At 39.0% G+C, this 25,639-nt stretch overlaps 2 protein-coding genes and 1 long non-coding RNA gene across 5 annotated transcripts in view; 2 read left to right on the top strand and 1 right to left on the bottom strand.

The window, feature by feature from the left end:
* Positions 1 to 10,712, top strand: part of LOC148405653 (uncharacterized) — a 39,143-nt gene extending 28,431 nt beyond the window's left edge. Inside the window, exons 4-5 of the long non-coding RNA XR_015864200.1 lie at positions 10,219 to 10,331; positions 10,490 to 10,712. This is a non-coding gene — a long non-coding RNA (uncharacterized LOC148405653). The remainder of the gene's footprint in view (positions 1 to 10,218; positions 10,332 to 10,489) is intronic.
* The window catches only part of cerk (ceramide kinase), a 31,961-nt gene extending 19,496 nt beyond the window's left edge, over positions 1 to 12,465 (bottom strand). Inside the window, exons 1-2 of the mRNA XM_088406425.1 lie at positions 12,074 to 12,465; positions 1,912 to 2,022 (exon numbers count right to left, since the gene is read on the bottom strand). Coding sequence (XP_088262551.1) covers positions 1,912 to 2,022; positions 12,074 to 12,245 — 283 coding nt within the window. The 5' untranslated portion in view covers positions 12,246 to 12,465. The remainder of the gene's footprint in view (positions 1 to 1,911; positions 2,023 to 12,073) is intronic.
* Positions 12,466 to 13,448: 983 nt separating this feature from the next.
* tbc1d22a (TBC1 domain family, member 22a) overlaps positions 13,449 to 25,639 on the top strand; it is an 84,880-nt gene continuing 72,689 nt past the window's right edge. For all 3 annotated transcript variants that reach the window (XM_088406428.1, XM_088406427.1, XM_088406426.1), the window contains exons 1-5: positions 13,449 to 13,672; positions 14,047 to 14,103; positions 15,260 to 15,443; positions 15,508 to 15,748; positions 20,191 to 20,370. In XM_088406428.1, coding sequence (XP_088262554.1) covers positions 13,611 to 13,672; positions 14,047 to 14,103; positions 15,260 to 15,443; positions 15,508 to 15,748; positions 20,191 to 20,370 — 724 coding nt within the window. In that variant the 5' untranslated portion in view covers positions 13,449 to 13,610. The remainder of the gene's footprint in view (positions 13,673 to 14,046; positions 14,104 to 15,259; positions 15,444 to 15,507; positions 15,749 to 20,190; positions 20,371 to 25,639) is intronic.

The raw sequence follows: 25,639 nt of genomic DNA on the forward strand, positions 1-25,639 counted from the left end.
AGCCGCTAGCACTTAAGTGCTCTATATAGGCTGGCATAATAGACGGAATTGACGGTGTTGGATTAGGCCTCTTTGGTGCATGATTAGATCGGTGATGTCATCTAGTTGGAACCAGTTGAGATCATAAGGTCACACATAGTCACATGGGTTAGGCAGAGACCTGATTCCGGTTTTGACCAGAATTAAATCTCCACAGCTGGTTTTCTATCTTTCTGACATACAGTATATAGTTGAACGGATATCATACGGTCATCTGGCAATTACTATTAGCATAGTGAGAATTTAAGATAAAAAAAAAAAAATGGGCCAAGGTTCCTGGGAAACCTTTGCAACGGCACACTTTGTTGCTAACACAGTTGCCGTTCGTACCGATCACTTTTTAACAAACCATGCTGACTCAAATGCAGACGTGAACAGCGTGGCTATGCTCGTGTTTACCGCTTTCTCTTACTCTGTTACACCTGCTTCTAACATAAATCAGCCGCTAGCTAGCACCACTAGAGTGCTCCATATAGGCTGGCCCGATAGACAGAAATGACGCCACGCCTTGATGCTAGCACAGTTGCCGTTCCTACTGATCAATTTTTAACAAACCATGCTGACTCAAATGCAGACATGAACAGCGTGGCTGTGCTCGTGTTTACCGCCTTCTCGGTCTCTGTTATACCTGCTTCTAACATAAATTAGCCACTAGCTAGCAGCACTGGAGTGCTCCATATAGGCTGGCCCGATAGACGGAAATGACGCCACGCCTTGATGCTAGCACAGTTGCCGTTCCTACTGATCAATTTTTAACAAACCATGCTGACTCAAATGCAGACGTGAACAGCGTGGCTATGCTCGTGTTTACCGCTTTCTCTGACTCTGTTACACCTGCTTCTAACATAAATCAGCCGCTAGCTAGCACCACTGGAGTTCTCCATATAGGCTGGCCCGATAGACGGAAATGACACCACGCCTTGATGCTAGCACAGTTGCTGTTCCTACTGATCAATTTTTAACAAACCATGCTGACTCAAATGCAGACGTGAACAGCGTGGCTGTGCTCGTGTTTACCGCTTTCTCGGACTCTGATATACCTGTTTCTAACATAAATCAGCCACTAGCTAGGACCACTGGAGTGCTCCATATAGGCTGGCCCGATAGACGGAAATGACGCCACGCCTTGATGCTAGCACAGTTGCCGTTCCTACTGATCAATTTTTAACAAACCATGCTGACTCAAATGCAGACGTGAACAGCGTGGCTATGCTCGTGTTTACCGCTTTCTCTGACTCTGTTACACCTGCTTCTAACATAAATCAGCCGCTAGCTAGCACCACTGGAGTTCTCCATATAGGCTGGCCCGATAGACGGAAATGACACCACGCCTTGATGCTAGCACAGTTGCTGTTCCTACTGATCAATTTTTAACAAACCATGCTGACTCAAATGCAGACGTGAACAGCGTGGCTGTGCTTGTGTTTACCGCTTTCTCGGACTCTGTTATACCTGCTTCTAACACAAATCAGCCGCTAGCTAGCACCACTGGAGTGCTCCATATAGGCTGGCCCGATAGACAGAAATGACGCCACGCCTTGATGCTAGCACAGTTGCTGTTCCTACTGATCACTTTTTAACAAACCATGCTGACTCAAATGCAGACGTGAACAGCGGCTGTGCTTGTGTTTACCGCCTTCTCAGACTCTGTTATACCTGCTTCTAACATAAATTAGCCGCTAGCTAGCAGCTCTGGAGTGCTCCAGACCGAAATGACGCCACGCCTTGATGCTAGCACAGTTGCTGTTCCTACTGATCACTTTTTAACAACCCACGCAGACTCAAATGTGATGTTTCTGCCACAAATTCACCTGATAGACCAAATTTAAATAAAATCTTGACGATGTTTGAGTGCGGGTCCAACATGGTTACCTGTGAAGGCATGCGGATTGAGCTGAAGATGCTTCGCCGCCTTGGTCTGGTCGCCGGTGTCCGTCTTGTGCACGGCGACGATTTCGCAGACGCGAACAGCGTGGCTGTGAGCTGCGGGGAAGTTATCACCACGGTAAATTATTCCAGCAGCTTTACATACACGCACCCGGAGGGCGCCACGCTCTTTCGCTGACAGTCGGCGTAATGGAGTTTTTTACTTGTTTGTTCGCACATAGCGTTTGATGAATACGAAACGTATTCCCACCTTCCAGTGGAGAGCTTTGGAAATATTCATTACAAGAGAGATCGTTTTCATATTTGTGCTTTGTCTGTTTTCACATTGGGTTGTACAACAAATGTCACGGTCGGGTGGGCCTAGAGCGAGGCGAACCAGAGGGGAAAATTCGAGTCTTGTCCCAGGAGATTTGCTGAAGTAACCACTTCCCATTGTCCTCTTTTTCCCACGGGAACGCCATTCAAGCTGCTCGTTTTACAAAGGCTCCACCTGCGCTAAAAAGCATCATCTAGGCAGGCTCGTCCATGATTTTTTTTTTTTCTTTAAAGTAGAGCGTGATCCGGTTTCACAGGTCCATAAAGAGACGCATCGCTTGCTGGCGGTTACATCAAGGTATTTAATCAGGACGAACTTGAAAGGAAGCGTGGAAGTTCAGGCTGGCGTTGCACACTCGATTTTTTGTCAAGCCTTTTTTTTTTAAAAGGAATAGTTTGCCCCTCAAAAGTGCTGTAAAACCTTACAAAAAGAAATCATTTGAGCAAAAAACGATGCGTATTTTTGCAAGAAAGGGTTATGAAGATTAGGGCTGTCAAATTTAAAGCGGTAACTTTGGAGGTTAGTTTCCGTTTTATAAAGTGAGAAAAAACATGAACTCAAGTACTGTTTGCTTCCTGTGACGGATGAACTCAGCTAACTTGAGAAACCGAGAGAAAGAAAATACGGACAAAGGCGGATGTTTCCGTGGTTTTACTTTAGAAAGTTGCTCAATGGCTCTTGTAAAAAAAAACACACACACTGGGGCTGAGTTCAAACACTGAGTTGTACATCTTTGATGTAGCATCTCGGAGAAAAATATGTTGCTCAAGTTATCGCGTCCTTTTTAGTCTGACCAATCATAAAACAGCATATTTATTTATTGGAAAAAAATCTACTAAAAATCTGTCTTTTTACACACACACATATGTATGTATATATATATATATATATATATATATATATATATATATATATATATATATATATATATATATATATATATATATATATATATATATATATTGCTGTAGTGACGGTAAATAAGGTCATTATGTATGAAAAAGTTTTAAGTGTACTTCTTTTTTTCTTTATTAACATTAGCAAAAGAAAAAAAGCAGCATAAACTTTCAACAAAAGTTAAGTTGTTAGGCTTAAATGTTAACATTTGTTGAAAGTTTGTGAGGCTTTTTTTCAAGGCTGTCATAAACACCCCTAGGGGGCCTCGTCCCACTGTTTGATAAGGACTGATTTTTTATTTGTATTTATTTGTTTATTTATTTCTTTATTTTTACAAAGAAACTGACCAAAAACCAAAAGTAAAAATCAACCTTAAATAAAAAAAGTATCATTACCCCACAATAAATAAGAAAACATTGTACAAATAAAAAAGTGTGCTAGTCTAATGGAAAATTAGCTCTAGTTTCATGGGTTCAATGCCTTGAAAGTTAGAGTACATTTATGTTTTTCAAATTGAGAGCAAATTAATTGGAACATGAAGCAACTCTATTCTGCTTTAAGCTGATGCGCATTGACATTAATGACGCAAGTTTACGGCAGACGAGCTAGAAATAAAACAGATGATGTGACACCAGCTAGCTTCTGGAGTTGCTGAATGAAATATGTCTTGAGATGCCACTAGGTACGCAATTTCATGAATCAGATGAACCAGGTTGAGAACCACGGCTCTGCGTGCCTCGTTAGCCATGAGTACATGCAGAGAAAAAAAAATATAGACAAACATCTTTGGACTCATGGGCACTCCCCTAGAAAGTCCCACTGTCCTCGCTAGAGGACAACCTGGCCTTCCCAATCACGTCACTCATGGATGCAATTCACTTTGCCGTCTTGCAGAGACATAATGGACACAACAGTAGACACAAGGAGGATACACTCGGAGATGTTTTTTAAATATTCAGATTTGACAGCGGTAAGGGTTAAAGTGGGTTGAGGGCTCATTTGCATATCGGGTTTGGGATCACTTTTAATGTCTCCAGGCTTGAGTTGGTTTGGCGAAAAAAAAAAAAAAAAAAGAAACTGCTTAGTGCTGGGGAAAGAACCTCATGAAGTTCAACTGAGCTCTTCAACTCTCCGCCGCATTCATTCCTCCCTGTCTCTCCCTGCCGAATTATGAAGTTGATATGGCGAAATGGATGGCGGGCGCCGCGACATATTATTTCTCTCCGGGGAGTCTGGCCAGGAATGGGATTTCATTTCGTTCTCAAATAAAGATGATGCGGCGTGCGGGCATGAATAAGTTTACGGCCATCGATATTCACACTTTGACAAATAGGCAGAAGAGTGATGGCCTGGAGGGGAACGCCGGCGCCGGGGTAATTTGACATTCACCGACGATTTCAACATAATGTAAATGGAATTCACACATCGCGTATACCATTGCGTTACTCTCGATTACACTTTTCCTCGGTTTACGCGGGAACCGCCCCTCAAAATGATAACGTGTTGACAAAATAGACGCGTTATTTATTACGAGTGCCGAAGATAAGCAAAGTAGATGATTAATGGGGAAAAGGTGCGCCTTAATAATCGCAATAAAAACACAAGATAAGTCAACGTGTCCCTCAGTCCGATATTATCTTGCGTATTGTTATGATGTTTATGATAGTGCTGATAATGCGTGTACTCCTTGTCTTAAAGTGACACCCATATATATATATATATATATATATATATATATATATATATATATATATATATATATATATGCACACACATATATATATATATATATATATATATATATACATATATATATATATATATATATATATATATATATATATATATATATATATATATACATATATATACACACACACACACACACACACACACATATATATATATATATATATATATATATATATATATATATATATATATATATATATATATATATATATATATATGCACACGGAGACTCACTGCCTGCTCAGGGAGTTTGTGTGAATGCTCAGATGCATTGCAAATTGAAGGGAACATTCCCAGAGAATTATTTCCTGCCTAGCAACAAGTGACCTCAAACCTGCTGTTGGGTAATTCATTTAAAATAGTAGTTATCGTTGATAAGTGAGTAGAGGAGAAGACTTCCCCTTCCGCATGCGCGTGTGGCCAACTTTTGAGCTGAGTGAAGTCCTATAAGCTACATGCTAAGCCCCTCGGCCATACAAGGCCCAGATCCTCTCTGCTCTGACATCCTTGCCTTTGTGCTCCAAAAGGATCTGAGTAATGGCACTCGGCCACAGTGAGTAGCCTATTCATGCCGCGCGGCTCAGTGTGTTGCTTTGGAGCTCAATAGGTCGCCTCGCTGCTGAATGTCAGCTTTTATAGCAACTGTGAGGAATGTGTGTGTGTGTGTAGAGAGAGAGAGAGAGATTATCACGACTGAAGAGGGAAAAAAATATTTTTCTTGCTATCAGACTGAAAAAGTAGCTCCAAGACAGGGCTTAAATTTGAGGGATAAGACAAGAGCAGCCCTCCAAAAAGTGTGCGACCATAGTCAAGTGTAGCCAAAAGACTTTCAGGGTTTGCCGAAAAATGTACAGGGGCAGAGAGGCGTTTAATTTTTCTCCTCATAAAGCAGTACATATAACAATTTGTCGTCAGTGTTACAATAAGTGACAGCTTTAACTCATTCAATCCCCAAAACGTATTTTTATGTTTTCTTTTTACCCCACATTCATACCCAGGTATTTATTCAGACTTTTTTTTAAGCATTTGGCTAAAGAAGGTTTTAAAATATCTTGTACAAAATGTCTAATGTGACCAACTATGTACCTAGACTATTTTTGACGGTTTAAGAGTGAATTAAGTGCTAAAGTAATCAATGACTTTTGGTACTTAAGGTACGGAAGTAACCAATAGTTTAGGTAACTAAGTACGAAAGTATTCAATGACTTTATCAGCCACATTGTAAGGCGCATAGAATAGAAGCTGCATTAGTGGCTGGGGTTGTTTTATGAATCCACTAGATGGAGCTGCACCAAAGGGAATGTCAACAAAACAATCAAGTCAGTCTTATTTTTCAATCAGAAATATAGAATATAGATGATTTGTGGAAAGGACTGTCTAAAGAAAGGGAAAAAAATACTTCTTGATTACATTAAAATACTTTCAAACACAAATTTGATTCAGTTAAATATTAAACTTAATTTCTTAATTTTTCTAACCAAATCGCAACCAAAAACCTACAATAAATATTTTGTTTTGTTTATTTAAAAACAGTTTGTGGAAATATTTAACAAAATTGCGCTGTTTTTGGCATTACAATTTCAAGGCACATAGAATAGAAGCTACAGTAGTGGTGGGGTTGTGTTATGCATCCACTAGATGGAGCTGCACCAAAGGGAATGTCAACAAAACAATCAAGTCAGTCTTATTTTTCAATCAGAAATATAGAATATAGATGATTTGTGGAAAGGACTGTCTAAAGAAAGGGAAAAAAATACCTCTTGATTACATTAAAATACTTTCAAACACAAATTTGATTCAGTTAAATATTAAACTTAATTTCTTAATTTTTCTAACCAAATCGCAACCAAAAACCTTCAATAAATATTTTGTTTTGTTTATTTAAAAACAGTTTGTGGAAATATTTAACAAAATTTTGCTGTTTTTGGCATTACAATTTCAAGGCACATAGAACAGAAGCTACAGTAGTGGTGGGGTTGTGTTATGCATCCACTAGATGGAGCTGCGCTAAAGAGAACGTCAACAAATTAATCAAAGGTCAGTCAAACATTTTAAAAGGAAAAAAAATACCTCTTGATTACATTAATGTACATGTACATGTCGAACTAAAATGCAGAGGTAAATATTGTAGAATTTACATGGCGCTTAAGGTATTTTATTTGTTCAAAGGTGAAAAGCCGCAGTTTATGCGCTTCCGACAATGGAAGCGTGCGGCTTGCTTCTTTACGGCATGTTCCTGCTCATCCTGATTACCGAAAAGCCAAAGTGGCATCCCATCTGACAGGATTCCTCACACACATGAAAAAGGGGCTTGTCTGCTCGGTTGTATTGGCACGCTTCCTTTTCGCCCGCTTATAAAAGTCAGGCCGAGCCTCACCTTCCTGGCGCCTGACAAAAAAGCCGTCTTATTCATATTCCGCTCCACTCCCTCGCCCTGTCCGACACCCCTCCCGCTTGTACCCAGCGGACGGCCGTGTAATCCCTTTGCCGTTGGCAACCGCGACGCGTTCGAGGACAAGTCGGCACAAGTTAAAGGGAGCGCTCGCTGCGCCGTGTTTAAACCCTTGCTGTTTTCGTGTGTGCCGCATATGGGAGGCGGAAGGTGATCAAGTTTTCTTTTTTTCCCTAATATATATATATATATATATATATATATATATATATATATATATATATATATATATATATATATATATATATATATATATATATAAAACAACAAAACATAAATCATATATATATATATATATATATATATATATATATATATATATATATATATATATATATATATAGTATGATAATGAAAAACACATACAGTAAAAAAAATTATAAATTTTATAAATCTATGTTTATGCAAACTTACATGTAAAACAATAGCGATACATAACTTGCGATACATAATCCCATAAATACGGTGTTATACCTATCATAAGTAACGCACTTTTTCGAATTGTCAATTTTTAAAATGACAATTGATTGACAATCAATTTGATTTATTGCTCAGACAATTCGAAAAATGTATGACGAACAGCAGTGTTTCTGAAATGGGGGTGCAAGTATCCTTGGGGGTCCGTGGGGGTACTTCAGGGTATCGGTGACAATTTCCGGATTCCTGTACGTATCCGCAAATCGAATTTAAATTTAATTTTTAATTTTAATGGCGAGACAGGAACAGTTATGTTGTCCTTTCAAATTAAGAGCAAACAAATTGGAACATGAACCAACTCTTGCCTTTATTGTTTTATAGTGCAAAGTGTTGCATGCCTTCACTTTGTTAAGCGGTATACAAATGTTAATGACATAATTTTCCATGAAATAGCTTGTGCATAACTTGCTTACATTCCATAAAGAAGTACCGCATAACTTTTGCAAACTATTGTACATTACTTTGATTCCATGAGCGAGACTATTTGGCACATTCACCTCACATACAGAGGTTGTGGGTTTGATTCCAGCTCTGGCCATCTTGTGTGAAGTTTGCAAGTTCACCCCATGCCTGCATGTGTTTTCTGCGGGTCCTCCAGTTCCCCCGGATCCCCCCAAATTTGCGCATTGTCGGCATTTTGGACACTGTAAATTGCCCTTATTGTCGGTGTGACTTTGATTGGTCGTTTTCTGAGCGCCCTGTGATTGGCTGGCAACCGTTTGAGGGCGTAACCCACCTGCTGGGATAGGCTCCAGCACACCTGTGAGCTTCCCGAGGAAATGCAGCTACGAAAATGGATGTGTATAATAAAGAAAATCAACTTGTATTGACGGATTTGACGTAAAACTAGTATTTTTTGGCACGTAGCACCTGCGATAAACGAGGGAACAACATCCATCGAAAAAGTGGTCAAATGTGAATGATGGGGATGGTAATGCACTTTTTTCCCTCGGCAGAAGATCTCCTCCCTTTTGCGTTGATTCATCGTGCAATTATCGCCCCTCCCCCGTTTATCGACCCCCCCAGCTGCAGCAGGTAAATAAATACAATCAAGGTAATGAAAGGGCCCGCATCGCCGCCCGTAAACGCGGCGTAAAGCCGCACTTTAGCCAATCTCCAGCTGACGTTTTTCTGGCATTTTACGCCCCCCCCCCTCCCCTCCCTCTGCGGCTGTCTCGCAACATACAGACAGCCTGCGCGTGGAGCGCCGGCTTTAGATTACAAAGCACAGATCTGCACGGGTACACTTGGCAGCGGCCTGTCAAACAGGACGCGCGGCCGGCCGGCTCCCCGCCGCGACGGCTCCGCTCGACCGCCGCTTAGGCAAACAGATGGAGACGAGAGGACGAGCAAGGTGGAAGGTAGAAACGGGTTTGAGCTCCGGCTGCTACGCCGCCGAGACGGACGAGATCCGCCCTTTCCAGATCCACCTGCCGCAGCGCCCGCTGTAATTGACGCCGAAATAACACAGCGCCTCGCCAAGCAATGCGGTTAAAGTTGAGCGCCCGCGGCAACGGCCGGCCTCCCAAAACAAAAAGCCGTTGTTGTCAAGTCAGGACGGGAAATAACATTTCGATAAATGACGGAGCGGCACTTGGGGATCTTGTTAACCGAGTCAGTTGAAACCCATAACAAAATGGTCAATAATTCACATTTGTGCATTTCTTTGCTTATCAAAGTTTGAAAGAGTGTCCTGTTTTTGAATTTTTCTGAAAGAGAGTTTCTTTAGTAATACAATGGTTGCTGGCTAAAAAAAACCCAAATCTAAATACTAAAAAAGGAAATATTAAAATAAAATCTTGAACAGGTGAACTGTTGATTTTTTTTTTCCTCACGATGCACTAGCAAGTTCTCGCTAATTGCGAAATTACCCCGGGGAAATAGCTTTGTTTTGGTCATGTGATGTGTAATTGCAGTAAAATAAGAATTGTCTGTTTTTCCAGGCACTTCGATTCACTTCTTTTTTTTCAGTCTTAGACTAAGCTGTAAGGCGTATAAACACTGTAAAAAACAGTTGTTGAAAGTTGATTTATATTGCTTTCTTTTTTTATTCAAATGATGCAGTTTTAGCTATACCTATATTTTTTATAGATAATCTTGTTTATAGTCATATTAAATGAAAATAAGAATTGTCTTTTTTTCAGGCACTTTTATACTCTTGTTTTTTTCTGCTTCAGACTAAGCTAACTATAAAAAATTAACACTTGTTGAAAGTGAATTTATATTGCTTTTTTCTTTTGTTAATGTAAAAAAGGATACAGATTTCGGTATACTTATTTAATTTTTATCTAATAATATTATTATATTCAGCGTGTCAAGTTTTCTCTTTCCTTGGGGGAGTTTAGCAAAATATAAATGAGAAGCACTATACATCAATTTATTTATTTTCTCCTTACAGGATTTCTGTCAACTTTTTGGCCTTCGTTCAAACTTTCTTCATGGCTTTATGTCCGAAGTTTCGTTTTCGTTTGCTGGCCACATGGAGGAAATTCTATTCCCAAATAAATCATGGTATGTATTTATTTAAAATTACAAATTCAAATTTCGTCCGAAATAAAACAAGAACAACCTCACTTTTAATCATAGAATATTAACATTATTAATAATAAACATTTGTAGTTTTAAATATGTATGTTTGACATACTTTATGTGTTTCTATCCACCGCTAGGGGTACCGGAAGTAGCGTGAGAATGACAGTTTAACATTCTTTTCTACGTGCTGCACAACTTCGAGAGGTCTCGGGAAAATTTTCGTCTCTGCGCCCTCAACTTTGAGATGGATACTGGAGTAAACGGTAGATTTTCATGTATTATAAGGACTTTTTCCAAACCGAGGAAGCCCGGCCTCTCCCCGCCTCGGAACGTGAGTGACAGCTGCTCTGATTCAAGGAAATCGGCGTAAATGTCAACAGCGAGGATGCGCGTGTGACGTTCACCGCTCGCGATGAGTCCTCTTGGCATTTACACGCGCTTGAAAGGGAGGACAAACATGAAAAACAGGCCAAAAGTGAGGCTGTCGTGTCAAACGCATGACGTGATTCCCCCGCGATACAATCTGCGAGTAATTGTCCCACTCTGGTCAAACTCGTATCGGCGTTTCCATCCGTCATCCGTGTCATTTTAAGACACGCGTTTGGGAGTGTATTCTTTGCGACAAAAACAACAATCCCTCCCACTCATCATTTGCATAGCAAACGGGATTATTTCCAGAACGGTGGGCATGGAACTATAGTGTCCTGTATCTTGAAAAAAACAGACAAATGTCCCCGGGATGTTTTCACAAATTAGAATGAGACAGCTGCAAAAAAAAGAAGTCAATACAAAAAAAAAAGAAAAAAAATTCCATAAGGGAATCACGGAAAGTAAAGATGTTCCATACTCAATTCATTGCTAAATTATTAATTAAAAAATATGACGGCAAAACCTTCCCTTGCATTCCAATGAAATGAATATGCCATTTGCAATGCATGATATTTCATGTCTACTTAATACCTTAGACACATTTCCTACTTGCTTTCAATTGAAAATGACATCACCTGTGCTCGAGGCTCGGGTAACAACCAATGATGATCTCACCTCCTGGTCATGTGACATTCACAAGCTGAACCGTGATCGTTTAGCACATGTGATATCATCTTCAGTTGACAGCAAGTAGAAAAAAGTGCTTTAAAAGTATTAAATATATGTGAAGAGTGATTTCGTCATCAAATTCAATCCATTCAATGCCAAAGACGTAATTTTATGTTTTTAAGCGTTCGACCTTGAGAAACAAGTATAAAATACATTTAAAACACAGCAAAAAACTTGATCCAAAAGATGATCCACTGCTGTGCATGATCTATTACACATTTAGCTACATGCTAACTCATTAGCATCCAGACTCAAACCACTCAGATTTCCCCAATTTCCCTTTCTTCTAAACAATCCATTTTGAACAAAAATTTGGAATCCCAGCCTCCAGGTTCCAGGTGACACGCACTAGGAGACATTTTCAGATGCCCAACTTGGAACATTGCTTCAATAAAAGCAAGTGTTTATGGCAGGATATTATAGTGCGCTTGATACCACTTTGAAGAAGGTCAATGGCCAGGTTTAAAGTAAAGTGTGCCGCCGATAATTGCCCCGCTGGATACGCGACATTTCAGACTGGGGAACTCTCATTTACATGAGACAATAATAACCCTGGAGCTATATATATATATATATTAGTACTGTAAATGTGTTTGTTTGTGTTGCTCTGTGCATGGGCTTACCTGTTGGGGAAGTGGTGACAGAACTCCTCCTCCAGTTCTTACTAATGTCCTTCCAGACAAGAAAGTCCCTATAAAGAGCCAACTGTACCTGTCCGTACTTGTGGAAAAGGTCCGACAACAGGACCATGTACTGATTGTCCATTCTTGAGTGAACTTTTGCAGCTGTCACCATAACAGACTGAGCTCAGTCAGCAGCACACGCGGTTTTGTGTGTGTTGTCTCATGCTGTCAGGGGAACTCGTTTGGCGCAAAGATTTTGCACGAGGGAGAGATGGTTCACACCAGGAAGAGAACAAGTTTGCAAAACTGAAAGAGCGCAGCTTGATGAGCAATGCTCATAAAATGAAGGCAGATAATGCGTGACATCTCATACATTGTTAATGCTGCGGTCTCCTGTTTTCCAGAAGAAACCGCACTAGGAAAAGGGAGAATAGTGAGCGTTCGTTGTATTCAGTCAGAAAGAGAAGCAAACACCATGCATCAGCAAAATAAAGATCCCATGACTCAAGGGAACGAATCACCTGCCACTAGGGACCCCCAAACTTACACGACATTCCATTAGATTTGTTTTTTCGTTTTTCATGACCTTTCAACCCCAGGCTGTGTTTAGTATCATTCAATATTAGGTTTCCCACTCGGAATTTCAGACCCCTTTGTTTAAAATATAGTTGCTTTAGGCTTCTAACAACAGCAAAAATGATTCCTACAGCCCCACTGTGTGAAATAACATTTTGACATAACTAAAGAAAGGAAGGTAATTCAAAACACGTGGCGGGGAATACATACCAACAGTCTTTAATGTTGTTTTCGCTCACATTTAGTCACACATTTTGTCTTAAAGCAGACAGGAGTTTTCCAGCCCATTCTAGGCTGATCAGCAAAATAAAATTTGTCACAATGACCCCCCCCCCCCTCCCCCCCCCTCCCCCCCCTCCCCCATACACACACTGTAGATGACAGAATATGGCCAAACGAGGATTACATTATTATTAGATAGATAGATAGATAGATAGATAGATAGATAGATAGATAGATAGATAGATAGATAGATAGATAGATAGATAGATAGATAGATAGATAGATAGATAGATAGATAGATAGATAGATAGATATTTAATTCACATTTGATAAGTGAATTGAATAAGTTTAGTGGGCATTTTATAGGGGGCGAAAACTATCACAGTTGAAATATAAATGCAATGCATTTATTTCAATTATTTCCACGGTTTTAGTGGTCCTGGTGCTGGTGGGCTCCCATTTGATTGACGCCGTTTGTTTTGTCAACAAAGCAGCAATATTGAATGATGACGTCAGCCACTCGTCAGACAGACCTCACTTGCGATTGGCCCGTAAGGAGGAAGTACCGCCGCAGCCAATCACGGTCTCGCTTACTCGCCGATGAGGCAGTTTCAACATGGCGGCCCTCTGAGTTTTGCAGGAAGGAACCTGGTGTAAATAAAGCCGAAGTTGACGTGTTACCTGGAGCGACAGCGCCCGGCAGTCTGTGTTTGGGACCGAACGGACCCGAAGGGAAAATATGTCGAGTGACGGAAACAAAAAGCAGTTCTGGAAAAGAAACGCGGCGAAGGTTCCCGGCAGGTGAGTGACGTGTTCCCCTACGGAAGGCTACATTAGCCACCGAGGCTAATTCACTCTCAGTCCTACTGCTTCGACCGAGCCTCAAGATTCCACTTCAGTCCTTGACTATGTGTTAAATACAATAATCGCGATTTTTCATGCACCTTACATGTGCGAAGCATTCACCTCATAGCTACAACTAACTCGTTTCAAGCCGGCTAACGATGCAATGCTAATATTGGTTATGGCAATCAGGAGTGATAGTGAGCTCTGATTTGACAAAATTATGACTGCAATGTCTCTTAGCTTGTTCGCGATCTTTTGCTACATCGCTTGGATCAGCATGTGCATGGATTCCATGGCCGATCATTCAGTGTCTGTCTCTCAATCCGCAGCATTCAGCATGTGTATGGAGCACAGCATCCACCTTTTGACCCTCTTCTTCACGCTAAGTAAGTGCAATTTTATGTCAGTATTTTCCATACGTGTGTGGTTAGGTGTAGTGCATCAACTGCGTTTTTCCTGCAGTTGGTGATATTGTTGGACCTCTTCAAAAAGCTGACTGTAAATAAGAAAAATAGAGGAAGTGGCCTTACCAGAAAATCAAGTTGGGGTTGAACTGCTTGGGGGAACAAAAACAATCAAGGAACAATCAGATCTTGTTTGTGCAGTTTTGTTTTCTTTGAAATGTACTTGCGGTTTTGTTATAGGCAAGTTATTTTATAGGATGACTGAATGAATACGCTGGATATTGAGAGCATTGTGGGGTATCTGTTTGACGTTGAAAAGTTCCTAAAACTTTTATCACAAATCTTGGAAATCTCTCCAAGATCTTATGTGTTAATGTTTGATGCCACTTTTTTTTTTCCATGCTAATGCCAGTAGGAGAACTCAGTTCCCGAGTTGTGGACGATACTGATTCAATATGCTGATACCATTATGCTTTTGATACCAAAACATTCTCCTCCAAAAACAATGATGAATCATCTTAAGCAAGACCTACTTTTTCAGATGTTACCTTTTCCCATAAACTTTCATGACATTAATGGCATTTTTTTGGTTCTTGTAATTCGTGATTTTTGGTTTGTGTTGGTAAAACTCTGATACTCTGCTGTCATTGCGAGTACCGTAACCTGGTATTTGCCCAATAATGATACTTTGTATCGATATTCACAGATATTTTGTATGGTAAAGGGCCTTGGTAATTTTATGAAAAAAAATGTGTATTGCTGTGCCATATGCATTGTTGGGTTGCTCTTTTAACAAAGATTTTCTTGAGATGTTATTTGATGTCATATTTCTCAGGGGTACCAAGAATCAGTCCACTTCTCAGGGTTTGTTTAATTGTTATTATTATAATTTTTCTGGATTGTATGTGTTTTTGTTAGTTTGTTTGTTTGTTTGTGTTTGTCGTTTGGATTTAACATGAATGAAAGACCTTTTCAATGAAGAGTTGCCCTATCAAAATCTTGACATGTTGTTCTCAAGACACGGTGCAAACAATAGACGACACCTGAAAATGTTTAAATATTGCTTCTAACAATTGTTTGAATATTCCAGAATATTGCTAATGATTCCTCAAATGTTTTTTGTTGTTCTTTCCTCTAGTTTGATCAAAGCTGGCCAGAGGCCATCTCCCGCCACGCCCGGCAAGCCCAAGAAGGCCACCACCTTCCAGGAGTTCGAGAGCATCACCAGCGACGCCTGGGACGTCGGCGATGACGACGACGAGCTGCTGGCCATGGCCGCGCAGAACCTCAACATTGAGGTCGTCATGGAGACCGCCAATAAGGTAACGGCGGGATTCTTTGCTCTCTAGTGAGTCGTAGGTCAAACCAAAGATATCTTTTGCACAGGTGATTGAGAATCACAGCAAGTTGCATGAGAAGCAGAAGTTGGACGAACCCGCTGAGTCGCTCCAACGGGATGACGAGGCACAAGAGGAGTTGGCGGATGAGGAGGAAGAGGAGGAGGAGGAGGAAGATGAGGAGGGAGATTTGGCCAGTCCGGAGGTTTCCTTCTCCTTCCAGGGCAACCTCGACGCTGAAGGTCGCCTGGTAAAATCCCACAGTGAAGCTCCCATTGGATCACCCAAAGGTTAGTTGATCTCATCAATTTGGACACTTTAATTTGTAAGCCAGGCGCTTCAGTTGTGTACGCTTTTGTGTCCATTTATGTCGCAACAAGACAGCAAAGTGAAAACACGATTGGTGTCCTCAACTGGACTTTGTAGGGTACCTTCGATGAGTCAAAAGATATAGACCAAAAGCAGATGTCCACTGCAGTGGACACTAATGATGCACAAACGAAGCTTCATGAAGCACTGGTGATATTTTTTTTTTGATTCCTCTAGATGGTACCATTGCTTCAAAGAGTTCAGGGGAAATGTAATGCATTTCCATTGTACTAATTTTAATTATTTCAAACCAAGTCCACCATCTAGAAGCGTTATAAAAGATCACAGGTGCTTCGTGAAGCTTCATTTTCCCATCACAAATGAATCGGCTGGATCTCAGGACGATACATTAGCAAAACGTCAACTGGTCTTACTCTGATTGAAGCGTTTACAAGCAAAGCTGTCAAGTGGAGTGATCTTTATATTCTCATCACTCTGCGTGAGAGGGGAATTAGTGCTAAAGGGGGGCAAAAGAAAAAAAAAAAATCATTGCAAGTCTTTAGTTCCGCCTGTGAGGTGAGCAGCAAACATGCTATTAGATGATGCAAATGATTTCTGGCAGCGCATCATTAGAGAGAAGTGCCAGAGCAACTTGACGACAGGCCAGAATTGAAACCCTCTGATGTGTTGAGGCTGCACTCAGGTTTATTACCTTATTACGGCGTATTATTCGCTGCTTATACATTCACCAATAAAATGACACTTTCCTATAATAAATAGAGTTGTGTACAAAAGTTTTACCCCCCAAAATGACATCATGCAATTGAGTTAACTCCAGAAACAGCAAAAATAAAATAAAAACGAAAAAATAAAATTTGATCCAATTATTTAAAAAAACAAAACAAAACATCTACCATCTTTGTGTGTGGGTATATGATCAATTTTATATATATATATATATATATATATATATATATATGAAATATATGATAAGCAACAATAATTGTTCAATAAACTAAATGAAAAAAGTTTTTTGTAATATACTTAAATGCAGAAATAAAATTGTATCTATATAATTATAATCATTGATAGTGACAGCCTTGCTCAGCCCAACAAACATTCTCAGTGATTTTTCGTAAATCATGAATTTCTGACTATAAGCCGCCACTTTTTTTCCTCACACTTTGAACCATGTGGCTTATGGTCCATAAATTTACAATACTTAAATCTACCATCTTTCTGCTTAAATACATGATAAATATACTATTTATCAATACATATATAATAAATACATAATAATAAACATAGGATATATAACAAATATAAATATATAATACATGAAATTTAATTATAAATATAGAATAAAAAAACAATAATGGTTCAATAAAATATATAGAAAAAAAAAATATATATATATATATATATATATAATAAAAATAAAAAATATAACACTAATGCATAAAGAATAGAAATTGATCTGGTTTTTCCTTTAGTGGAAGGAATAGAATAATCAATTATGAAAATAACTGATAGTGCCATTCTTTCTCAGCCCAACAAACATTCATTATTTCTGTACTGTAAATTTCAGACTATGATCCGCCACTTTTTTCCTCACAGTTTGAATCCTGTGACTCATGTCCATAAATAAAAAAAAAAAAAAAAATCTGCTTAAATATATCATATTATAATCCATGGTTTATATTCCAGTGCAGTTTATAAATGACAAAAATACATTTTGTTAAATTTTGTTTGCGTGTTTTATAATCCAGTGCGTACAGTAAGTAAAATAGAAATCATATATTTTTTTTGGACCCATATGAATGAAAGGTTGCAATATTTGATATGCAGCAGTGTAAGTTTGTTGTCAAAGTGCAATAGAAAGCAAGTTATTCTCATCCAATACCGCTCAGGCTGTTCTGATTACATAAACAGCCCACCGCCCTCCGGCGCCGCTTGGCGTCTCCTTGGAGACGAGGCGGCGCGCGCCGCCACATCACACGCATACGCGCATATGTAAGACAAGTTATTTGACACCTTCGGGGAGAATGATGCAAAAAAGGCGCCCTTGAGATGTAAACCTGAATAAATAAATGGCGGATGCATTCAGCAGGTTGGCCGCACGCTACGCTGTGTTTACGTTGAACGGCGACTTCCTGTGCCCGTCGAAGGACGCGCGTGGGATTCGCCAGACCAATTTAACGTTAGTCCCCGCTGCCGTGGCGGCTCCCCGCTTGAAATATGCACATTTCTCGCAAAAAATATTAAAAAACAAAAAAAATGCTGCCACCAACACTAATTACAGTCATTTTCACCAGGCGACATGCTTGGAGCAAAACAGCATTAAAAGGAAAATAGTCACATCGCTTTCAAAATGGAGATTTGGATGGCATGCCGCAATGTAATGTAGTACATCATCTTGCCTATGGCGCATTCCTTCTCTCATGTAAAATGGGTCATTCTTTTGATAAAAAAAAATAAATAAATAAATAAAAAGAAGCTTCTAACAAGCCAGCTTGAAATGCACCATTCATTCATATACTGAAGCGTTGCATTCATTCATATTGGATGTCCTGTTTATATAAAGATGTCATATTTTTGGATTTTTTTTCTTTTTCTGCATGGTGAGGATCAGCTTGTCTTCTTATCATGGCCCTCCGCCATCTTGGCACTTGAACTAAATAATTATCAGAAAAAAAGAACAACATGTAATCCCCATACGTCATGGAACACCCAAAGATAATTGAGAAAAATATTACAAAAATAAGTGTTTGAAAACAGGAAGTTACTTTTCAATCACATTTATGCGTTCATGAAAAAATGTAATTTTTATACATCATGAAACACCCGCAAATAATCGTGAAAAATAGTACAACGTCTGAAAAAAATAAGTGTTTTAAAACAGGAAGTTACTTTTCAATCACATTTATGCATTCATGAAAAAATGTAATTTTTATACATCATGAAACACCCGCAAATAATCGTGAAAAATAGTACAACGTCTGAAAAAAATAAGTGTTTTAAAACAGGAAGTTACTTTTCAATCACATTTATGCGTTCATGAAAAAATGTAATTTTTATACATCATGAAACACCCGCAAATAATCGTGAAAAATAGTACAACGTCTGAAAAAAATAAGTGTTTTAAAACAGGAAGTTACTTTTCAATCACATTTATGCGTTCATGAAAAAATGTAATTTTTATACATCATGAAACACCCGCAAATAATCGTGAAAAATATTACAACTTATGAACAAAAATAAGCATTTTAACAGGAAGTTACTTTTCACTCACTTTTTATATGTTTTAAAAAAAAACGTAAATCTAAAATGTAATTTCCATATATCATGGAACACCCAAAATATGGTGAAAATATTACATAATATAGAAACAAATTTTAAAACAGAAACTTATTTTTTAATCACCCTTTATACGTTTAAAAAAAATCATTTTTATACGTCATGAAACGCCTACAAATAATGGTAGAAAATATGACAGATTATGAACAAAAATAAGTATTTTAAAACAGGAAGTTACCTTTCAGTCACCTTTTGTATGTTAAAAAAAAAACATAAATTCAAAATGTTGTTCCATATGTCATGGAACACCCAAAATATGTTGAAAAATATTACAACAATATTTTACAACAATATTTTAAAACAGGAACTTACTTTTTAATCACTTTTTATATGTAATTTTCATGGAACGCCCACAAATAATGGTGAAATATATTACAAACCATGAAGTATTTTAAAAGAAGAAGTTACTTTTCAGTCAACTTTTATATGTTAAAAAAATGTAAATCCAAAATGTTATTCTCTTACATCACCGAATACCACCCAAAAATTGTGAAAATATTACAACATATGAAAAAACAAGCCTTTTAAAACCGGAAGTTACTTTTCAACCACCTTTTTTTAGGTTGTTAAGAAGTTATTTTTCAATCACCTATGAAATATATTTGGCTATATTAGAGGACAAGCAATGAATTGATGACCAGATTAATCTAGTTTTTTATTTGCGTAGGGATTTAAAATGATCCAAATGCTCAAAATTCCAGTCTAATTATATTATGCAACATGAATAACATTCATTTTAAAAAACAGGAAGTTACTTTTCATTCACCCTGTATGTTTTCATATCGGTAAGCATTGGACGAGGAAGAATGAATTGACAAACAAGCGATAACTAAATGAATCAGTCTTTTTTTTCAATTGTTTGGAGATCTTAAATTGGCCAAATGCTCAGAATTTGACTTTATGAAAGCAAAAAAAACCACCAATAAACGTTTTTGCCTATTTATACATGAATTCCGTCATGTTACAGAGAAATCAAAATGTCCTAGATTTGAATAAATGGGTTAAAAACCCGCTTCATTAATTTTCCCTTTGACTCTTGAAGCTCTATGTTTTGGCCTTGCGGCAGATGCCGCCGGTGAGCACGCAGCCCTCTACAGACAACGCTCTCTACCCCACCGGCCGCTCATCCCGCTCGTGGCGCGCATGGCCGACCAGAACACGTCAGGCACTCCAGCCATGACCGAGAGGGAAGCGTCACGTCTGGATAAGTTCAAGCAGTTGTTGGCAGGACCCAACACGGATCTTGGTAGGAAAAACTCCCGACTTCTTCCTCACCCCTCCCCAAACTTTTACGGTTCGGCTTTTTCGGTCACAAATTTCCATTCCTTTGGCCCTCAGCTGTAGTTTTTTCCCGCTCACTTACTCTGCCAGCTGTGCTGCACTTTTAACGACGCGGGGGTTACAGTTGCAGTCGCGCAACCATCTGGAGGCGCAGATTAGGATGACACACACACACACACACACACACACACACACACACAAAAAACACCAGCACCTACAGCAACAAATACCAGAGCTTTGTTCCCACCAAACAACAGACGTCTACCGGCCATGTTCCCCTCATTACTGCCCCCCCTTCTCCCTAAACAGCCCTAAATACAGAATACTTTGTCTCTAAAATCCACTTTCCATGTTAAACTGAATAGAACTAGTTCTAGTCACCCGAAAAATCGCAGACAAATGCATCGTCAAATGTTTCCTCGACAGTATAGTAGTGCTTCAATTGTTTTTTGCAAAGCCACCACAGGTAAGTGAAAAAATCCCCCCGCCCCCCTTCTCATCACAGTGACTATTAAGATAATTATCTATAAACATTTGGATAATTATACCTAAAATTGTATCCATTAACAAAGAAAAAAGCAATGTAAGGCAACTTGCAACACATTGTAATTTGACGTTACAGGTTAGTCTAAAGCTGAAAAAAAATATTTATACTTTGAATGGCTCATTCAAGTTAGAAAAGTCAGTTTACCCACTGTATAATTATAATAGATTTGTGCATTCTTAAGTCTTGAACATGTAGGTGGATTAAAAATAAATTATAATTCATCCCTGGTATTCTAAACATTTTTGACCAACAACTAATCAAACAGTTGTTTGATGCAAAAAAAAAACAAACAATATGTAACACTAACACAGGAGCACTAATATCTTAAACATTTTAACCTGAAGAAAAAGGTATAAAACATTGTGCTAATTTTTCTTTTCGAAATCACATTCATCTTTAAGAGACTTGGACCTTGAGAGCGCATCTGCACCACCTACTGGCGTGGATATGCAAACACACTTCACACGGCAGAAGCAAAGACCGCTCCCCGGGGTCATATTTGAAATGGACTGCTCTGTACTAATGCATAGTATATACTGTACATAACATATTGTAATCACATCGGACATAATACAAATTCTTATTGTGTGTCATCATTTAGTCAGCTGATTATCACTATTCCAACATTGACAAATAATACTAATAATACAAAGTTTACTAAGTTTCCCTTATAGTAGTTCCCTCCAAGTAGTAGTTATCACAAAACAAAATAAGAAATATTGATGCTAGTTTCTGTAGCCCTTTAATGGTGTTTTACATTACGTGTTAGCATCAAGCTAGCAGATTTTCATAATATAGTTTTTTTGTTTTTGTTGTATTTTACGTGAGAGGCAGGAGGTCTTTGCTACCTGCGAAACTCCCCAAATTTCTGATTATTGGCACCAGTAAGAGACAAGCTTGCACAGCTTTTTGGAGTATTCTTGTAAAGTTGTTGCTCCAAGCAAAGCAAGCGTTAGCCTATTGTGAGAACGCCGTAGTCATTGAACTCCTCGCCAAATCTCCGCTTAAAGCCTCTTTCATCATGTGTCCTTTGTGTCATGCCTTGAGTGGTTTGCGCGCGGCGCCTGGAGAGCACTCAAGAAAAAAAAAATATAAAAAAAAAAGAGCATGACGGGAATTAGCGCTCAGCAACTAATGAGTCACGCGCTTACGCTGAACATGCAAAGTGTCGGAAATAGTTCAATGACTTAGTTAAATTAGCGCGGGCCCCTTTTTTTATGTCACTGGTGTTTGTTTTCATTTATCTCAAACGAAACATTACAAATGAGGCCAGAGCTTTCGGCAAGGTTATCACTGTGGCAATGCGTTGTACAGGAGTCGTGCTATGGATCACTGCTTCACTGTTCACTGCTTAGTCGACTGTACGTTGTCTTGTTACAATTAAGACCTGCCAGGCATCATTGCTACGCTCATTTTATTCAAGACTCCGTTCTGTGATGACATGGCCAAGAAAGTAAACTTGGTTCATGAGAGCCTTGCGCCTTTTGTCTGTTGCATTCAGACAGCTGCTAATGTGCGAGGCTAATAATGTTATATGTTTAGGCTAGCTGTATTTCTTGATTATCTCCAGCTTGGTTTCCAGAGAAATCATTTTCTTACTTCTCTCTTTAACACCATGAGCAATCCTGGGACTTATGGCTAACCCATTCAAGTTTGAATTAAGCAGAAAAATGACTGTCAATACAGTTTTGTAACCACTCACGATCGAAGAAAGCTTTACCGTGCCGCCATTTTGAAACGAGTGAAGCCGACCAATAGCAGACCAGCATCGTAGTGACGCGTTGCATGGAGACATTGGCACCAAAAGAAAATAAGAACAGTTCCCTAAAAACGCCTGCAGATGGAGACAAAACAACACAAAAACAGCCAACACCCAAGGGTCATGACAGTTGTTTTTGTTGCAAATCGGGGAAAATACCGTAAAGAGGGGATGAAAAAACTCAATATTCCACATAAAAAAACGTAAGCCAGGGCCGCTGTAATGTAGGGGTCCACTATATATATATATATATATATATATATATATATATATATATATATATATATATATATATATATATGACTAAATGGAGGTCATTGTCTATGTACTAAAAGAGAGTGTCTGACACTAAAAGTGGGGCTGGATGACGCCCCTTGTGTAGAAGAGCAACTGTCCTTGAGCTTAAAGGAGGGCTGCAGGAATGATCAATCGGTTCGCTTCCTCTCTTGAATTGTGCAATTAATCGCTGCAGTGCCATTTTTTTTTCACCCCTTTTTGGAGGACAGACCCCCTGATGTGTCAGGGCTGCTGTCTTTTTGCAGGCGACCACAAAACTAAGTAACTTAAGTAGGGCTGGGCAATATGGCCCAAAAAAGACAATTTCGATCTATGTCATTCATTCTCGATATGGAAATAATTTCATCAAAGTTTCTTTTTAATCATTCAGGATTCTTTCAAATATTCGAGATGTAGTCTGACAAATTAATACATACTGATTCATCAGTTTTAATTCAAACCTAACATTCATTTCATTTCACTTGTGCATTACATAGTCCTTTAATTTTGCCATTTTTAGCAGTCAAAAATTAACATTTCATCTATAATTAATTCCACAACTCAATTATTTTTCATCGACGAATGCCTTTTAAAACAGATTTTATATCTGATGTTGGCAGAAAACAACATCAACTGTGCCCAAGACTTGTGTAACAACCTGTTGGTCATGTGATGTTCTTAAGATGAATTGTAATTAATTGGTTGTTACCTGAGGCTCCAGTGCATAAGATGGCATTTTCATTTGACACCAAAAAAATAAATAAAATGATCAAATCAACTCATTCAATCCCAAAGGCGTATGTTTACGTTTTAAGGGTCCACACATTCACATCATTTCCAAAGCATTTTCCCTGCTTTGCGACAAAAACAACTGTCATGACCCTCGGGGGTTGGCTGTATTTCTGTCGTTTTGTCTCCATTCAGATCTCTATTTTTTTTTGTCAAATATGTTCAAGTGTTAGGCTTAAGAAGTGTCTAAAATGGCTGGTACTAAAAAATATTGAAATACGATCATTTACATTTCAATGCCAGAATGACAAATTAATTGATTTAATGTTTTGATTTAGTGTTTTGCCTAGCCCTATGCTTTAGCATACTGGTTGAAGAACGCCACTATGGGATAATTTGGTGTATTGTAAAACTGCGAGTTTGACACTAATGCTATCTGCCTCCAACATTCATAACACTCTCCTTTTCGCCCGACTTGCTGGCTCGCAGGCTGGCTGGCTCGCTCTCCGTTAGTGACAGCAGTCTGCTTAGCATGTAAGGTCATGCGGAGGGCAATGACCTGTGCCTTTGCACAAGTGGGCTGATTGATGTCAGGTGGGTTGCGGCTAATTATTGCCCATGTCCTGAGGCTAGCCTGTCTCCCGTGTGATACGGGGCCACGGCGGCGTGGGCGCATAAGCGAAGGGAAACTGGAGGGGGAAACAACCCCGACTGGCTCGCTGTAATTGAACAGCAAACCTTGCTATTTAAGGGCATTTGGTATATATATATATATATATATATATATATATATATATAACACACAATGGACCCCCGAGTTACAACGTCCCTGGCTTACGTTTTTTTCATGTTGCGATGTGGAATATTGAGTTTTTTCGTCTCCTCTTTAAGGTATTTTCACTGCTTTGTGAGAAAAACAACTGTCATGACCCTAGGGGGTTGGCTGTATTTGTGTTGCTTTGTCTCCAACTGGATCTCCATCCATATCGGATGGGATTTCTACTTACATTCAAAATGTTGTAACATCAATTTTTGAGCTATTGCTGCTGCTGCCATGTATTACATGTAATTTAAAAGGGAATTTTGCATAGTAGAATATCGATATCTCAATTTTCATTTTCATATATATATATATATATATATATATATATATATATATATATATATTTATTTTTTGCATTAGCTTGCACACCCTTCTATTCAAGTTTAAGGCTCAAGCCGATACTGTCGGACGGTATAAATGATGCTGTTACCATGGTGAAGGTCTTCCTCATCTTCATTTTCAACTTCTCCTCGCTTTTCTGCGTTCCTGTTTTATGGGATCCTCTCCTTGATTGTCTTTACCACCGCAGTCACTATGTGAGGCAGCGCCCACGCACAACAACCCAAATGACACGGAGGAATATACATTGAGAGAATGCCACGCATCAATTAAAAAAAAAAAAAAAAGGCCCACGCAAAAGCACACTTTTTCTTTTCTTCTTCTTCGCCCTTTGCCGCCTGCCTGTGTGTGTTTCCGCTCTGTTGGGGGTGCTGCAGCGCTTTGCTGTTTTTCTCTCCCAACTTTTACTGCAGTGACACCGGCTAAAAGACCTGTGCCGCGATGATGTAGTCGTAAGCATCAGCAGTGCCAAACCGGTGATGTAACTCCATTTAATGGCATGCGGTTGATGCGGGGCTTTGTGCGCGCCGGGGCCTTTCTTTAAGTGGCGTCTGGCACTGTAAAACGTGCACAAGCCCTAATGCCGCCTTCTATTTTTTTGCATCAATTTGATTAAAGAAAAATGAAAGCTTTATGGACTGCAGAAGAAAATACAAAGATCATTTTGGCACGATTTCCCCAGCGTTTTACTATTCGCATATTTTCCGATCGAGTGGTCCTGGCATCCCATTCGAAATAGGATTGAACAAATACCGTATTTT

Source organism: Hippichthys cyanospilos, chromosome 22 (genome assembly GCF_059441005.1).
Source record: "Hippichthys cyanospilos isolate Australia breed blue-spotted pipefish chromosome 22, RoL_Hcya_1.0, whole genome shotgun sequence".
Lineage (NCBI taxonomy): Eukaryota > Metazoa > Chordata > Actinopteri > Syngnathiformes > Syngnathidae > Hippichthys > Hippichthys cyanospilos.